At 32.7% G+C, this 17216-nt stretch overlaps 1 protein-coding gene and 1 non-coding gene across 4 annotated transcripts in view; one reads left to right on the top strand and one right to left on the bottom strand.

The window, feature by feature from the left end:
- LOC139990357 (uncharacterized) overlaps nucleotides 1-17216 on the top strand; it is a 111146-nt gene that overhangs the window by 43506 nt on the left and 50424 nt on the right. Inside the window, exon 1 of one of the 3 annotated variants that reach the window (XM_072009570.1) lies at nucleotides 10141-10162. The exons of the other annotated variants lie outside the window; for them this stretch is intronic. Within the exon in view, the coding sequence (XP_071865671.1) occupies nucleotides 10156-10162 (7 nt within the window). The 5' untranslated portion in view covers nucleotides 10141-10155. Of the gene's footprint in view, nucleotides 1-10140; nucleotides 10163-17216 lie in introns of those variants that run through there. 3 annotated transcript variants of the gene reach the window in all.
- Trnae-cuc (transfer RNA glutamic acid (anticodon CUC)) lies at nucleotides 2728-2799 on the bottom strand. Its single transcript has one exon. It is a non-coding gene; the product is annotated as a tRNA-Glu (tRNA).

Here is a 17216-nt window from a genome sequence, read left to right as displayed (position 1 = left end):
ATCTAATTAATTCTAATTAAGAAAAAAAGAAATAACATACATATATATATAAATACCTCTAAATATTTCTAGCAATTAATGTTTATATTATAAAAAGATGATACATATATTGCTTTTAAGGCACAAGTAATTTAAAAATATTTTACAATGATGGTTAACGACTCGTTCAAATCGACTTTAGGCACTGTTCAGCAAAAGAATGGTTCGTCAGTTGATTCATGGAATCTTAGCAGACATTTTCGAGTGGTTATTGTTATAGGGTCTCGTCATAAAACTGTCGGTCCAAGCGGTGTAAGTTACGTGTGTAACTTTTCCTCGTATGTTTTAGGTAGGCTTTTGCCTTCTTTATCCTACCCTTGTCTTACAGACCAAGAAATAATATATAGGTATAAAAGAAACTTAAATTTTATGTAATACGAAAGTATATAAAAAAATAGCCAATTGTTACAGAAATATTTGTAACCTTCAACATCTCGTCTGTTTATTACCATAAAGATAATAATACGGCAATATCGCTTTATTATGTAAGTTAAAATTAATAACGTTTTCAATTACGATGTCCGATGCATTCCTCTCACACTAAGTCGGCATCTGTGAGTAACATCGCAAGTTACAATGCAACTATGAATGGTGAATCAGGTGCATTTGCCTGTATTTCAAGCGGTAAACCAGCGATTTCCTGTGTTTCTGTATTTGTGAAATGAGTAAGTTCATTGTTACTAGCTTTTCAGCATTTTCGCGAAAATATTCGTGTTTACAAATTAACAATTTATTAATAAACACTCTCTCTACATAACTGTATAGAACTAATGATTTTTATTATAATATCAGATATTTTGGCATCGATAGTTCGAATATTAGAAAGTTCGATCATAAACAGGGTTAATTTACGATCTCTCTATATTTTGGCTTGTACTAAACATACAGTGAGTACAAAAGGTATTTGTACATACTCTTACTTTCCAATGAACAATCTTCTTTATTAGATTTCACATGTCATTTACATAGTAGGTATTTTTGTAATCAGATGGAAATACTTGGATTTGATAATTTAGTATGCAAACCTTATTGTTGAAATGATTGCCACTTCTAAGAAAACTCTACATCTGGTCTTCGGTTTTCTCAAGCGCTGAGGCCATCGATAGCGCATAGACAAAAGAATACGTCGATGATAGACCATAAGCGGTACATGTGCGACGTTGGCTTCAGGGTTCTTTTAGTCTCAGGGTAACATTGCTAGCGTGCGGATCTGGACCAGCTTATATTGTATTCCACACTTTGTACTTCAATATTCACAATATATATATATACTTACAATACCTTACAATTTACCCACGCGTTTCTTTAATTCCACATACATCAAATAACCTTAACACTTATAATAAATACGATGCTGTGCGAATATATTACTTTTTGTAGCTACTGTATGTTCCGCAAAATCCATTAAATATTCATAAATTACGGATCAGTTATTATAAGCAACCTACTTGGCATGGAATTATTTTCATCCAGCCATCAATTTATCGTCGAAGACACACACGCAGGACGTCTAGCTAATACGCGTACGCTGCACAATTTGAATAGCGTGTGTCCAAACATGCAACGACGATGCGATACGATACGAAATGGAAAGCGGAACGTAATATTATAGAGGCTGGAAACGCGGTTTGGATCGATGGCACTAAATCTCCGGACAAAGGCTATTCAGAGCGTTGTTAAATCGCATGATCACGCCGATTACGGTTTGCACGCTTGGATCAGGAAGTCAAACGTCGTGCAACCGACATTAAATATTCAATAATCACAGGGCGTGGAGAAACGTGACTGTCAAGGTACCGTTGCATCTGCACCCGTTGCCTCCCTCCCACGATGCATTTTCTTCCAAGAGGTGTCTACTTTCGAATTCTACTTTCTTCGCTTCTGTAACAAGCGTGAATTAAGCTCAGCTTTACGCTAATTCTAAGATGAGTCGTGGTTCAATGAGACTATTGTGTAGGAGAAATCTATACAAAATTATATACTTAGGGATCTAAGTCTGTAACTTTTGATTTAACAAATAATTGTAAGGATAAAATATTTTCGAGTGTCGATAAGTAAACTCTGTCCGCGTGTTATGCTTTCATCAGGACATCTGTGGAGGATACGCTATCCTGAAGTATCCTATATTGTATGTATCGATATATAGGACAAGCGATAAAAAATGACAGAGAAATTTGCCTCATCAATATGACAACGAGGCCCTTGAATTTTCCTAACAGGACCATTCCTTTTCGTAACGGCGAATGGATTGGAATCGATTTGTATTCTGGGATTAGCTAAACGTCTTAAAATGTCGGCCGTAAAACGGAGTTTTGGTCGTACATTACGAAGTATAGACTTTATTGAAACGTATATTTCTCACATTGTCAATACTGTATGACCAAAATGAGCAAGTGTCCAGATACTTTTGAACGATCATTTAAATACTTTGATTTGATAACGACTGTTCAAATAGATGAGATTGATTTCTAGAGATTGTTATTTATTTACAATAAACTTATTTTATGTATTAAATGGGAGAGTTTTAATATAAAATTTGATTTTAACTCTTAATGTGTGTTTTTTTTTTTTTTTTAGATAAGTGCAAAATGTACACATTTCATGAATGCTTTATTGGACAGTAATTATTAACAATGGCGAAAACTAAAAAATATTTCATTCATTTCATTCTAAATTTCAAAAAAAGAATTCCGGTACCGGGAATCGAACCCGAGCCTCCTGGGTGAGAGCCAGGTATCCTAGCCACTAGACCATACCGGAGATGTTAGTTCCTTTGAACGATTATGAAATCAACTAAAATTTGCCAAGGCGAAATTTTATTATACATTGTTTTAAATATAACAAACATATATTTAATATCAATTTATTCTGTAACAAAATACATAAATTGTTGGTAGAAGAAATAATTTGCCGTAGCTTAAAATAATACAAATTTATAGAAGTATATAGTTTATACAGTATAATATAATAAATAAGTAAAGTATAATAATTGATCATATAAAAATTATTTAGTCCTATACGCTTATACTTTATACTTATCTGTGCATGCTAAATTTGGGAATAAATACTGTGCAATTCAGATTCCCTTTGAAATTATACTTCTATTTCATTAAATACTGTTGATCAATTCCTGTTTGATAATTGACAGTTAAGCATAATTATAAAATATTGAAAACAATACCTTTTGCCAATCTTCATTTGTCCAATGCTTATGAGCTTTAGCAAATACAAGTCGTCTTTTTCGATTCCTAGAACTCAGCAGAGGTTTCTTTTGGGGTTTTCGTCCTCTTAAGTTCTTAAGCCTTCTAATTTTCTCCTAACAGTCCTAGCACAAATTTGTGTATCATTTTTATAGTTTATCTCCGCAGCAATATTATTTGCACTACGAAAACGGTCCTTTTCGCTCAATCGATAAATCCGGCGATCCATTTTCGGTGTTGTTTTCCGTGGTCTTCCGTTTTTCGTTTGATTGAAATACATGACTTTAAAAATTTATGCCAAACTTGCTTACAAGCCGTTTCTGACCTGTTCACTATATTTGCTATTTCGGTGAAGATTTTACTTTGCTTTCGCAGCCTTACAATTTGTTCCCTTTCGTTTTCAAGTAAATTCTTTAATTTACCCATAGTCTGTTCCTCCCTAAATGAATTTTAAGCAATAAAAAGTACACTAAACAATGATTTTGACATTCCAGAATCAAAATGTTTAAAAACTGTATTCACGTTTTACACATTTACGATCGTTTTGAACTTGTTAAGGTTATTTGATGTATGTGGAATCAAAGAAACGCGTGGGTAAATTGTAATGTATTGTAAGTATATATATATTGTGAATATTAAAGTACAAAGTGTGGAATACAATGTAAGCTGGTCCAGATCCGCACGCTAGCAATGTTACCCTGAGACTAAAAGAACCCCGAAGCCAACGTCGCACATGTACCGCTTAGGGTCTGTCATCGACGCATTCTTTTGTCTATGCGTTATCGATGGCCTGAGCGCTTGAGAAAACCGGAGACCAGATATAGAGTTTTCTTAGAAGTGGCGATCAATTCAACAGAACTAATTTTTTTTACTGGTTTTTTTTTTTTATTTATTTATTTGGATTTTTTACAATTTGTCCAGAAGGACATTTGGTAAAGTATTTTATCTAGGTGGAAGTGAATAAAAAAAAAAAACAAAAATAAAATATAGCATATTCTGCTACCAGACGGTTCGGGTGCGTTGCTATTCTTTCTCTGTACCTACTTGCGAGTCTGTTAATCTCCTCCTTGACCGTTGGTATTCCCAGGTCTTTCCGAATGTCCTCGTTTCGAACGTACCATGGGGCGTTTACTATGGTTCTGAGTATTTTTGCTTGCATTGTTTCAATTTTGGTTACATGGCTCATTGCTACTGTTCCCCATAGCGGGATTCCGTAGGTCCAGATTGGTTTTATGATTGATTTGTATATTCTTAATTTGTTTTCAGTGCTTAATTTGGATTTTCGACTTGTTAGCCAGTGCATTTGTCTCCTTGCTGTCTGTATTTTGTCTATTATTGATTTGATATGCTGTTTCCATGTGAGTTGTGTATCTACGTGTAGCCCTGGGTATTTGACTTGCCTTCAACAAAACTAATGTCTACTGTTTACAAGTACTAAGTGGTAACTAACTGTTGTAATTCCTACATTGTTTGTATTTAACGACTGACGGTCTGAGGTTACGAAGGTCAAACATACAGCTATCTTATTCCAACGAGACAAACCGAATAGAACAATGTGCGTATAAGATGTAATGATGCGTAGAGTGTCTATTTTAAAAAATGGTAAGCTTTGGTTAAACAAATTCCTTCCAGAATACTATTTTATTAAATGAATAGCAAGAATACTATATCGATTTTTATCTCAGTTAATTAGTTGAAAGGTTTTGTTAAAACTAAATGTATAGATTGTTGTATATTTTGAAATTCTAGAATTTACAGGACATTCTTCGAACTTTTATCGGTGAATAAACGATCACAAGGGAGAACCATCTTATTAGAGATTGTAAATAATCTTATAATCCATCAAAATGAAACGCACAGATGTTTCGCAAGTGTTACGGTATTGCCTGTGAATCAAAGATATAACATGTGTTGTGTATTGATATCTAAACTTGAACTTTTAGGCTGTCTGTTGAAAAATTCACGAATGCAAATCTGCCTAAAGTCAAATAAATGTAGATTTCAATACGTGACTCGAATGGAAGAAAATTTATTCAAACGGAATAAATTGCGAATTGTTAACTTACAAAGACATATAAGCACATTTACAAAAATGTAAATTTGAGTTTGTGTAATAAATTCACTAACGCCCCTTAAAAAGCATGTCAAGTGTTCCTGTTTCCGTATAATTCTTCTTTAAATCCACCCAATCGATAATATATATTAAGTAATATGTGTATTTACCTTTTTATCATGCTGTTAACCTCCTTATCAAAATTTTAAACTTTCGTATTTTATTCTGTACATTGTTTAGTGAATACTCTTAAGCATCTTCAGAATTGCAGATTACATGTATGAATTGGACTCTTCTCAATACTTTTGCGTAAACTCAAATAAAATAATACAATATCAAGCCTAAGTTAACTTATAATAATTTGTATCATGCCAGTAACAAATAATATTTTGTTAATTACTACTTAAATAGATAATTACAAACGACAATTGTAACTTGCATACAAAATCGTGTATTATTTGTATTAATGCACGATATTTGTATTGATGCATACAATAATTATGCATCTTCGATAGATTAGAAGAAATATTGATATTATGCTGTATATAAAAAAATAGTTCAATTTTCTAATTCGTATTACGAAATATCAATTTGACGATCTCTTCAGATCGCAAAAATAATTCGTGAAAGCTGTATTGCGTCGGAGACGTTTCATGGTCGCATAGTGTATACATAGACGGTGGTTACAAAGCGGCGTGCGAGATTACGCGTGTTACCTCAATACGCTCTACCCGCATGGTTCTTAACTCGCGTGCACGAGTTAATAAACGTGTTTACAATGTGGGCAATCCCGACCTCCCGCTCCGGGCTTCCGTTGAAATTGCCAGAAGGTATCCTGCATGCGAATGCGATGCCACCGTTCACATAGCATGACTCACGAACGTCGCTCAAGAGCTACCTGCTGGATACAAGGAGCTCGAGCCTCGAATGCCGAGGATTTGTCCTTGCATCCAGGTCAGAGATGGCGATTGACGATCACGATCGAGGAATTAGAGCGGTTTCCAAGCATTCTGATGTTTACTCCAGATTCCAGGTGGCATTTTAGTGATCGTTCTCAAATTGTGAAAACAAGTGGAAACTTGCTTCTGATTGTTCAATAATAAACATATTTGTTAACTATCTGAGTAACATCGATGACTAGACTGCGGATTTTTATGCGAATTTAATTCTTTATGAACGTAATTAAAGAGATGGAATGCGTGCAGAGATTTAATAGCTTAGGTATTTTGTATATTTTCGCACGATGTAGGTTTTTTGTGCGGTGTTGCTTTTTTATATTAAATAAATGAATGAAATAAATAAAATTTTATGTAGATGCATAGAAATCCGCAGTCTATTGATGTCTGTCCAATATTCTCATGCTCGAAAGTAGTTGGACGCTTGGTTATTTTTTTTGCTCGTACAAAATATGGTTTTGTAAAGTTATGGATGAAACAGGCTCTGATAATTATTTTATTCTTTACTGTTATTATTGCAATTATTATTGCTAGGATCATTATCATTATTATTATTATTACAGTTATATATTGTAGAATATTGTAGCAATGAACTTGATTTTCAAAATTTTATTACAGTTCTAATATGTATGCAAAATAACACACATCCGTAGATTAAACATTAATTAAAATGTTACTATGATATTGATTACTATTTTGTATGTATTATGTAAATTATACGATAAACGAAAAAGAGTTCCTTTATATTAATAGAAAAAGAAATACGATTACATAATTCATATAATGATTATATAATTATGATGACTAAATAATTCATATAACATTATATATATAGTATATATACTATCAGTTTTTGTATACTATAAATATACTACAAATATTATTATCTATGACCGAACTTTTAAAATTCTTAATAAGACGTTTAGTTTACCAATTTCAAAATATATTGAATTATATTCTTATCAATGAATGATACAGCATATTACGTAAGCGTATAATTGCAAAATCGATATCAATGGCATTTACATAGCAAAAACGACACAGTTCTACTTAAAGCTAATCTTCCAGAAGTAATGCTACCTTGATATGGCGGAGAAACTGTCGTAAATCTCACATCAATTCAAACCAAAAATTCAATGTATCTGTCTGTAATTCGGGTTAAGTTTCCAAGGAATTGAACAATAAACTGAGGAAAACTTTATTTTTGAAGAGTAGTTTATCTCAGTTTATGTATGTAAATATATATAGCTTTTAAAGGTGATATTTTTGACTAATTCGACTAACATAAAATTATGTATTCGTCCTACCTATTCCTAAAATTTAGGAGGATTTACAAACTCGTAAAACATTTCACATGCATGTTATTATCTTAACCCACTCGATGCTGACAATACAGCGTGCGCGTTCCACGATATCTATGACACATATGGTGTGTGTATGATGTGGCGTGTGCTTGAAAAAAAAAAATAATACCGTCAGTGCTTAAAAACTGTTGGTGAAATAACATTGTATAAAAAGGAAGCAAGTGTACGGAAATAAAGGTTGACATGATATTTAGAACAGAAAGGGAATAGCTCATGTTCAGATTCGTTGGAAGTTTAATAATAAAATAAGACAAAGACATATTTTGGTATCTAATAACAAGTATAATTTATATTATATTATTTGAGTTATATTACTTGATCAACCTTAAACGTGTTCTCTTATGAAAAATATATACGAACACATACGTATTATAAGGTTGTCGTTTTTCGTCATATATCGAGTATAACACTGCAGAATCGTTAAAATGCACTGTTACTTTGCACATCGTCCATTTCTAGCGTATTTGGTTACCGTTATTGCTATCGAGAAAATATCGTGGTCCATGAGAGATTAAAAACGTTTCGTGGTTTCTTGATTTGTTTTATATAGTTTGTTTTTCGTACCATTTTTACCACTTCCGTTTGCAACCTTGTTTTGCTAGCATTTGACGTAAAATATTGGTTTGTGGTTGATATATTTAAATAATTTAGATACTATAGAAGTTTTTCAACTTTTTGACGTGCACTATATATATATATATATATAGCTTTGTGTGTTTGATTCGTCGAAAGGAATAAAATAATTGTCAAGGCAGGTTTTGTGATTTCAGAAGCGATCTATTTTGATTATAACATTTTTTATATAAATAGTAGTAGAATTATGATAGCTGAAAAGATAAATTACGGAAAATGTTTGTAAAGTTGTAAATACTTCTAGTTTGTTTTTTAATATTTATTACATTCATATCGTATTTTTGTGATCGATAATATTTTATCGTATTTTTTAAATTTCATTTAAAGGCATAAGTATCGTTTTAAAACTATTTAATAATTAATATAGTTTAAAAATATTTCCGGAATTTATGTTAAATATATTATATACGTATTCAACTCGGTTAAACATCTAGTTAATTTAAATAACAGAAGATCGTGATCTATGTAGAAACATCACAAACTTAAATCTTCGTCTCCTATCTTCTTATATGAAAAAGAAAACTCATGTTTTTTTATTGATTTTCTAAAGAATTTCTAATTCTGTGTACTTAGTTAGTAATTACGTGTTCGAGTATCAGCATTATACACCTATTTAACATCGCGTGAAGATCTTATGTTTAACTTACAAATTTCGATACAATTTTGAGAGTGGATTATTTGACTTGGTAAATTCATAATAAGCGTAGTTAGTATAAGTTAATCGATAATATGTTAATTACTATACGGTTTCTCTAAAGAAACGTTGCATCGCACATGTTAGTTTTCTCAAGCCAATTACATTAAAATACTAATTATACATAGGTCTGTTCACAGAATTCCACAGTAAATTTCACAACCTCAGAAAACATTTATTACGTTTCTCCTAATCTACATAGATAAATCCACATAGATAGATAAAAAAGTGAGAAACAATTAGGAAAAGAAGATACAAGAACAGCATGAACGACTTAACCATCAGACGTTTTACCATCGGTTAAATTACTTTCTCATACGAAACAGTTCTATCTCCTAAACCAAAGAGGCAAAATGTAAACAAAACCAAGTACACAAATCCATCAATATCCTCAACCGCACTTTATTAAACGCCACAATGCTTAAAGGTCGTGTAACCAAGTTGAGAGTAACACCGTCATTACAAATGCAGCAGGTGCCTCGTGACATAACTCGTGCGCCGAGGAAATATATCACTGTAACAACACTTGCGTGTATTTTACCGCGGCATAACAAAGCTGCGATTGTTACATACGCACGTGGCAGGTCGCGAAGGGATACCGCAATGGCATTGTCGCTGTACGTTAGTCGTTGTAAAGGGCGAGAGAGAGCAAACAATCGCAGAAACGTCGAAACGTGGCAATAACCGATGTCTAGGCATACTGACGCACATCGTGTAGCTTGGAATGCAAAGTTTGCGCTCGCAGCTCGCAAAATACGTGTCTTCGTGTCTGCCATTTCAACGGTACTCTGTAAACAGCCAAGAGGATAGCGGGACCGAGGTCAAGCTGCACGATAGGGATGAAAAGGGAGAGGAAGCGCGTAATCCCTACATATGAGGTTCCCTTTATCGAAGTTATCCCCGCTCCACGTTACTCGCTTTTTCCGAGACGCACCACACACGCTGCTCGGATTGTTACGTTCTCTTTATCACGACTCGATGAAATTTTCGCTTGACATTTTCAAACGCGACGTTGTCACTAGTGTTACATGTTGAGCGTGTCAAGTAGGAGGTGGCGTAATAAATTGGGTTCTTACGATTTTACGGAAACGTAGTTTTGCTTTGGTATTTTTCCTCGAAAACGCGGTTAGTTTGAGATATAAATCTTTGAATAAGTGTTCTGTTGTTTGGCTATGAAAATTAGTTATTTTAGTTCTTGGTGGTTATTTGTGTTAAGATGACAGGTATGTGATTGTTTATATTTCGTGTGGAAATGACTTACATCATCATTTTAATATAATATGTTATCTGTCTCATATGTTTTGATTAGTATAATAATATTATTATTAAATGATAAATGAAAACATTATTTATGAAAGTTATAAGTGTGGTTGTAAGAGGAACATAACGTAGTTACGGTGGTAAGCTTCTCTATAATAGCACCATAAGCACCATGAAGCGGTTAATATCTTTCTTTTGTAAGTGAAATGTTTCATTTTTTATTATTAGGTAAAATAACGAGAATACCGAATATTAGAATTCACTGTACTTGGTATGTGAAATATAAGCAAACAGAAATTACTAAATATTACGATATTACATTATTAAATTGCCGATATCTGATTAATGGATATTAGCAACTTTCTTATTTAATGTTCATAAAGTAATGCATATGATAGTTTTGTCCGGAGAATAAGTAAATATCCATATTTAACGTGAAAGTAGGAGAAATTCAATAAGAAACATTTCACGAGCAGTGTGCTATAAATTCATGAACTTCATTAGATGACTCAGTAAATATGAAAGCGGTTTACATATAATTTTGTGTGTTTATAGCATTAAATAATTTATTGCTTTTATTAGAGCTTTGAATTGATATAATTATAATGTACTCTAAATGAGAAGCGATTATTTTATAATACTTGCTATTATAATTGCTGTTATAATATGCTTATAATAATACTTTAAAATAATATAAATTAACTTACAATTAAATTACAAATTTTATTTGTTATATTTTAACACGAAAGTGCATAATGTAGAAAAACTCTCTCTCAAGCAAATTAACATAAAATGGTATGTCCCTTTATCTGTATCTTATATGTACCTTAAAAGAATAATGTTAAAAATGATTAAATATTGCTGCTTCTGTATATATGTTGAATATCACAGTAAACAAGGGCTTTAACAATTAAATACGACATTTGCTTTAGATGAACATTCCAGGAATAATTGTATTTCAAGAATAATTCGCGTTACTTGTTTACTATATATATATCAAAATTCATAATTATCGAGTCACAGGAGTTAAGCACGTATGCCAAGCACGTGTTTTGATTGTACAATGCTGGATGAACAGCAATTTCGACGTAGTAATCCCGACAAATAATATTGACTCAGACCTTGCCACATTTACATTTGCCTTTCCTTCTATGACGCTAGAAATATACACGCGTTCCATTTTCCCCCATTTTATTTCTCATTAATTAAAATTTAGATGTATGTTGTTAGCCTTTCTGAAATAACAAACTGAACTTTCTGAAACTCATTTAAATTTTCGTTAAACGAAGACAGAAAATTATCACATATGTTTTCGATAATTTTTGAAACTTTGGTATGTGTGTAGATATACTGCGTGTAGATTTCTTTATATCGGAATTTATAAGCGATACAAATTTTATATTTTTGTTGATTGATACTTGAACGTTGTATTTTAAAGTAATTTAATAATTGAATTACGAATATTTATACGAATTCTTATTTTTATGTATCTTATTTCTATAATTTAAAAGATGGGTCTCCCTATAAATACTATATAAAATTTTGCAGCCTATTATTAATTTTTGTGTAGAATAATTTCACTCGTGTTTTTAAATATGCTTTGATTTTAACACAATATTCCGCTCATACGATTATATGGATACATATATCAAAGTTTTTATCACTTCCTCCTTTATATTCTTATTTTATACACGCGTATCTCGGATATTCTCAGTTCGACGTGAAACATGCTTTTCACGGAGATGTATTTTAAATTTTAACAGCTTCCCAGAGTTGCCGCGCAGGATATCAATTTTTCACGTTTTCCAATAAACATTTTTCTTGCACGCGGCGACCACGTGAAATATCGAACGTGCTAAGTGAATAAAAAACGTGGTGTGCAACTTCGTGTTATCTCGATGCAATATTTTATATATATACGCAGAGTATCCAGACTCACAAGAATAGAAAAAAAAGAAATGGCCATGAAGATGAAAATGACGCACGTGTGCCAACGTAAATTTGAAACTTGATTAAATGCTCTGAATAACGTGTTTTCCGAATTTACGACTTCAGTTAAAAACACAGATTAAGCATCTCGAGTAAAATTCTACAAAAATCCCAGAAATGTTTCCATACTTTCTCTACCTTTTTTATTTGTCTCTCTACATATGGAAATTCGATTATCTCATGTAACTTTTCTGAAAACTAACTTCGTGTGCTACAGTTTTACGTACTATAAAGAAATATTCTGGCAGAGAAAATAATTTTTCAATTTAAATAATAGCTTATTATAGATAATCATCGAGCAAACAGATATGCTTACAATTTAAATATACCTATGTACCAGTCAAAGTGTATTCTAAAGATATAAGTAAATTTCTATATTATAAGTTCATTAAACTAAAATTCTATTTGAAAAAATTAACATCAAGATTCTTCATCCGATACATTTTTCATGAAATATCTAAGAAATTATGATATCATTTATTAGTCCTTTTTATTATAAAGAAGAAGTAATTTATAATTACACAAAACTTACATATTTAAAATAATCTCTTTTCCATTTGAATTTTCTTATTTTATTATATTTTAGAATAAATTAATCCATTAAAAGAATTCACAAACGTATCGAAGCATCTTATATATTGAAGTTGAGTCATTAAAAAAATTATTTTATTTATCCTGGTATTCACCGAAAACAATGACAAGGAAAGAAAATAAATTCCATGTCACTTTTAGTAATGTGACACTGACAATGAGAAATGAGGGTGAGGACTCGAGTAGAATTATACAATAATTCTAGGAACAAGTTCCTTTCCATGCATAATTATGATCCCTACCCCGTGCCCGATATCAATGTTACTTTATAATATGCCAATGAGGCTCGAAATATGTGACCAGAAATTCGAATAAAGGAGAAATCAGTTTCGAAAAGAGGCACGTGCCGAGGGTGATTCAACTTCGCCTGTCCGTCCTCCCTCTTTCTGTTTCCGCTTTATTGATTCTTCGTGAATTTAGCCACACTCGTAGCATGGAATTATTAATGAAGATAACGTGCTCTGTTTTCCTATAAATCATACAACGAAGCATTTTTAGAGTCAATTTCTTAAGCAGATTACTTTTATTCGTGCATAGAAATAGATGTCCTTATTCGTGTGAGATGTTCTTTTATTCGTCAACTTCTGACTTCCATGATTTTTTACCACCACTCGTAAATCAAACTTAATTACCTTTAATAATTAACGATGAAATACTTGAACAATTTAACAACCAATAACATAGAAATATATAATAATATTAATTCTTTTCATTGTTAGTATTCTTACACCACCATCGAAAATGATATGAAAACATGTGAATGCTCTTTGTATTCTATTGTAATAATACAATCGACATGTAACATTGTCTAAGATGCTTTTTTTTTAACTATTTAATCTAGTTTAAATAATTCGCAGATCCTCCTCCATGTCATAAATTAATCGATCAATAATAAATTCTGATTAAAAATTGAATGAAAAGTGTTTGTAATAAATGTAAATTAAAAGTCGTTTAAAGTCAAAAAAGGAAATATTCATATTTTGTTTGTATTGATATACATTTGATGTTTAATCGCCAGTTTTAGTTAAGCCTGCAAATAATTGTTCAGTTTATTCAACGAGCTATATGTTAAATCATATTGTGTGAATAATGCAATGTTTCAAGTGCAGAATTTCCATCAACAAATGGTGCAATTTTCGCATGGAAATTTGATTCGTTCCCATCTTACGAATAATCGTACAGTATCTATGGATTGATGTCATTTGCATTCCAATTATTAATTAAATTCGTACAAGACGAGGGAAGAAACTTGGATGTTATACCGTAACTGTAAGATATATTCCGGCAATAATTTCTCACGATAAGACGAGCTATATCGAAGTTCGAAGGCTAAATTAGTTTGCATTTCTGACACGAACTAAATGTATTAAAGTATTTGGTAGAGTGAGAATAACCGTGGTCGTTAGTTACCGATTGATCGAGCGAAATAGAGTTTCTCAACTAGGAACCGAAGGCGAGGAATATTTTTGAGAAATTACTGTGCTTTGTAAGATAATTTATCGAATCTTATTTATGCAAAGTAGGAAATTCATTTGATAATCAAATTTATAACAAGTGAAAGAGAATATTTATTGAATAAATTTTCTTTTAGTTTCGGTATTTAAATTCGACATTTCAGTAGAATTGAGAAATCTGAAATTTGCCGTTTAATGCTTGTATACTATAAAATTACTTTTCTTAGTTCTAACGAGTCAATTAGATTAGAAGAAAGCTGAAAATCGTGGAAAAACATAGAAAATAATAATCATAGAACTGTACGATAGAATTGAACCTATTTGTTATAAGCTACTTATAAAATGCTAAAATTATGACACATACATAATGAAATTATTATTATACAGACTAGATTTAAGTTAAAAAGCCTAAAGACATTAAAAGAATCTCGCATTGCAGTAATATATAATATACTTTACCTGAGTAAGTAAATGGTTTTAAATTAAAAATCGAATATGTACATCTCTTATGATATACAATATTGTATGTTTTACGTATACGTATTAAGTATTACGTATATCTCTTAAGATAATCCGTGAAATAGTTCCTGATTCTATTATGTTATCTATCATGGCTAACTGTGTTAGAAATACAGATTTGCTCAGTGTCTCGTACAGACAAACTCAGGCACGTAATACTCAAAGATGATCGATTAAAATTGAAACAGTTCCACGAGCTAATGCTATATACACGGTGAAACAATTCAGCTATATTCAAGTATGACATTAAGAATTTCAATTAATATCAGAATCCAAATTATTTATTATTGCACTTTAGAAAATTAACTAAAATAGAAAACCAACTAAAAATGATTTATTAGATCATAACACAAAATACAATTACTCGTTGCGTGTTATTTCTCAAATGAAAATAATAATACAGAAAAAATGATTCATTATCCGAAGTTCTTATCGTTTATTTTTATTTCAAGTAAAATTTATCCAAGTCTGGTTTATAAATCGTTGTTTGGTTATATAGATACCATTGTATTGTTCCCGAATTACAATGAAGAGTAGTCGTGTTGGAACTCAGTGACCGTTGCCTCAATAATGGCAACTCGAATTCGTAACATCACTCACCGGTTTACTAACGGGCACAGACTTTGCGTTTCAGATTCGAGTTTTGCTCTTGATCTCTCTTCATCTATCGAGCTGTACAACTCGCAACGGATCTCTGTGTGTCTGCTGGTTCTATCTCGACCATTAATTACCTCGAAACGCGCTCGGATCCTACGCTCTGAAGTGGCATGCTTAAAATCGTCTTTCGCATTAACGATCGCACCAGCATCCTGCGGACTCTTTTAATGTCATTTTTCTCCGAGGGATCTTGTAATACGAGGAAAATTAGTTTGTCCAGGGCGAACGAAAATATTTGTTCTCTTGAAAAAATTCTCATTTTAACCAGACGTAAGGCATAAGGTAATTTTAGTGCTGAAGATATTTACATACACGTTTCGTTTGGATGAGAAACAAGAACTAACTCTTACAGGATAATGCCAGATTTTCAGTTTGAAGATTTTAGAAGTGAATTATTCCAGGGTATGTGACTTTCGCTAAATTAATTGAATACATACATTTTTGTAAAACGACGTGTTTAGATTAACATTTGACCCTAAAAATTAGGTATTAATTACTGCAATGTCTACAATGTCTGTAGTGTGTATTTGTAGAGTAATTGATCTTCCTTGTACAAATATTTTAAACATTATTAGAATCTCCCTCTTTTACCTATAGCGTCATATACAAAAATTCCATTCGATATTTTCTTCTTATTTTTGCCAGCTTGTACAATACTGTGAATAATAATAGACTCCAACACTAATTCTAATACTACGAAGAATTTAGAAATAAAAATTTCACTTTATAATTATTCACGGCACTCTACGTACATATTATTATGGTATAACCAAGAAACAATTCCGCTGAGAAAAAAATTGTGCATTTTTGTCTGAAGTTAAATCGGACAAAATCGTACGTCGAGGGATTAACTTCCTGCTGCTGAACAATCGGCCCCTTCATTGAAACCTTTTCTGCTCTCGTTACCAGAGTATAATACGCGCCACCTTTTGCACGATAGCAGACGCAGTCTGAAAAAGGAAGAAAAAAAGAGAGAGAGGAAGAAGAGGAACGGAAGAGACTCGCGTGTAAAGCGGGGCATATTTTACAGCGGTATGCCGGCAGCCAGGTGGCCTCATCTCGTTCACCTCTTTGGCGCCGGCTTTGCTCGAGGATTGGAGAGGGCTAGGTCTCTCTCGCTTCTCTGGAAGCAAGATAGTGGCCTAATGGCTTCTCGTCCTTATTTCGTCGTTTGCCATCCGCGCGCCGTGGCTAAATATTTGCTCGTCGAGCAGAGCTGGCCAGTCAATGGCCAGGCGTCACTCTGGCCGACGGGGTTTTCTAATTTTCGCGTATTCTCTTTCGTTAGAGGGGCGCTTGGCTTTCAGGTCGGCTTGTCCGTTTTTCGTCGGCCAGATGGACTCGACAAAGGACTCGTGTTCAATCAATCCCGACGTTCGCCGCGGATTTTCAACCCCCGACTCGTTTCGAGCTTGAAAGTGATACTAATTTGCTGGCTCCGGGAGCGTTCTGTCCTGAAATTCAGCGAAAGCTTTCTCAGATAAGAAGGGTATTCGGACACTATTTTAATGGCTTGTTCAACACTACTTGTTTTTTAGTTAAAGGCGTGGCTTAGGGGAGATACTCGTTGATGGGTTTTTCTTGTTAAAGGTATAGCGCACCGAAGTTTGGCGAAATTCTGGGGCCAGGCTGGTGGAACTAAAATTGAAAATGCGTTTGAAAATCGGGGAAAATGAAGAAGCTTTGTTCGGGGCGGTTTTCTTTATGATGGAATGAATGTTAGCGAAATTTTAGGAATTACAAGTTACCACGATTAATAAATTCTTTTATAATGCAGGGACGAGTTAGCAAAATTTTTACAATGGAC

Source organism: Bombus fervidus, chromosome 8, assembly GCF_041682495.2.
Source record: "Bombus fervidus isolate BK054 chromosome 8, iyBomFerv1, whole genome shotgun sequence".
NCBI lineage: Eukaryota > Metazoa > Arthropoda > Insecta > Hymenoptera > Apidae > Bombus > Bombus fervidus.
The sequence above is the reverse complement of the archived record's forward strand: the minus strand, read 5'-3'. Positions and strand labels throughout refer to the sequence as shown.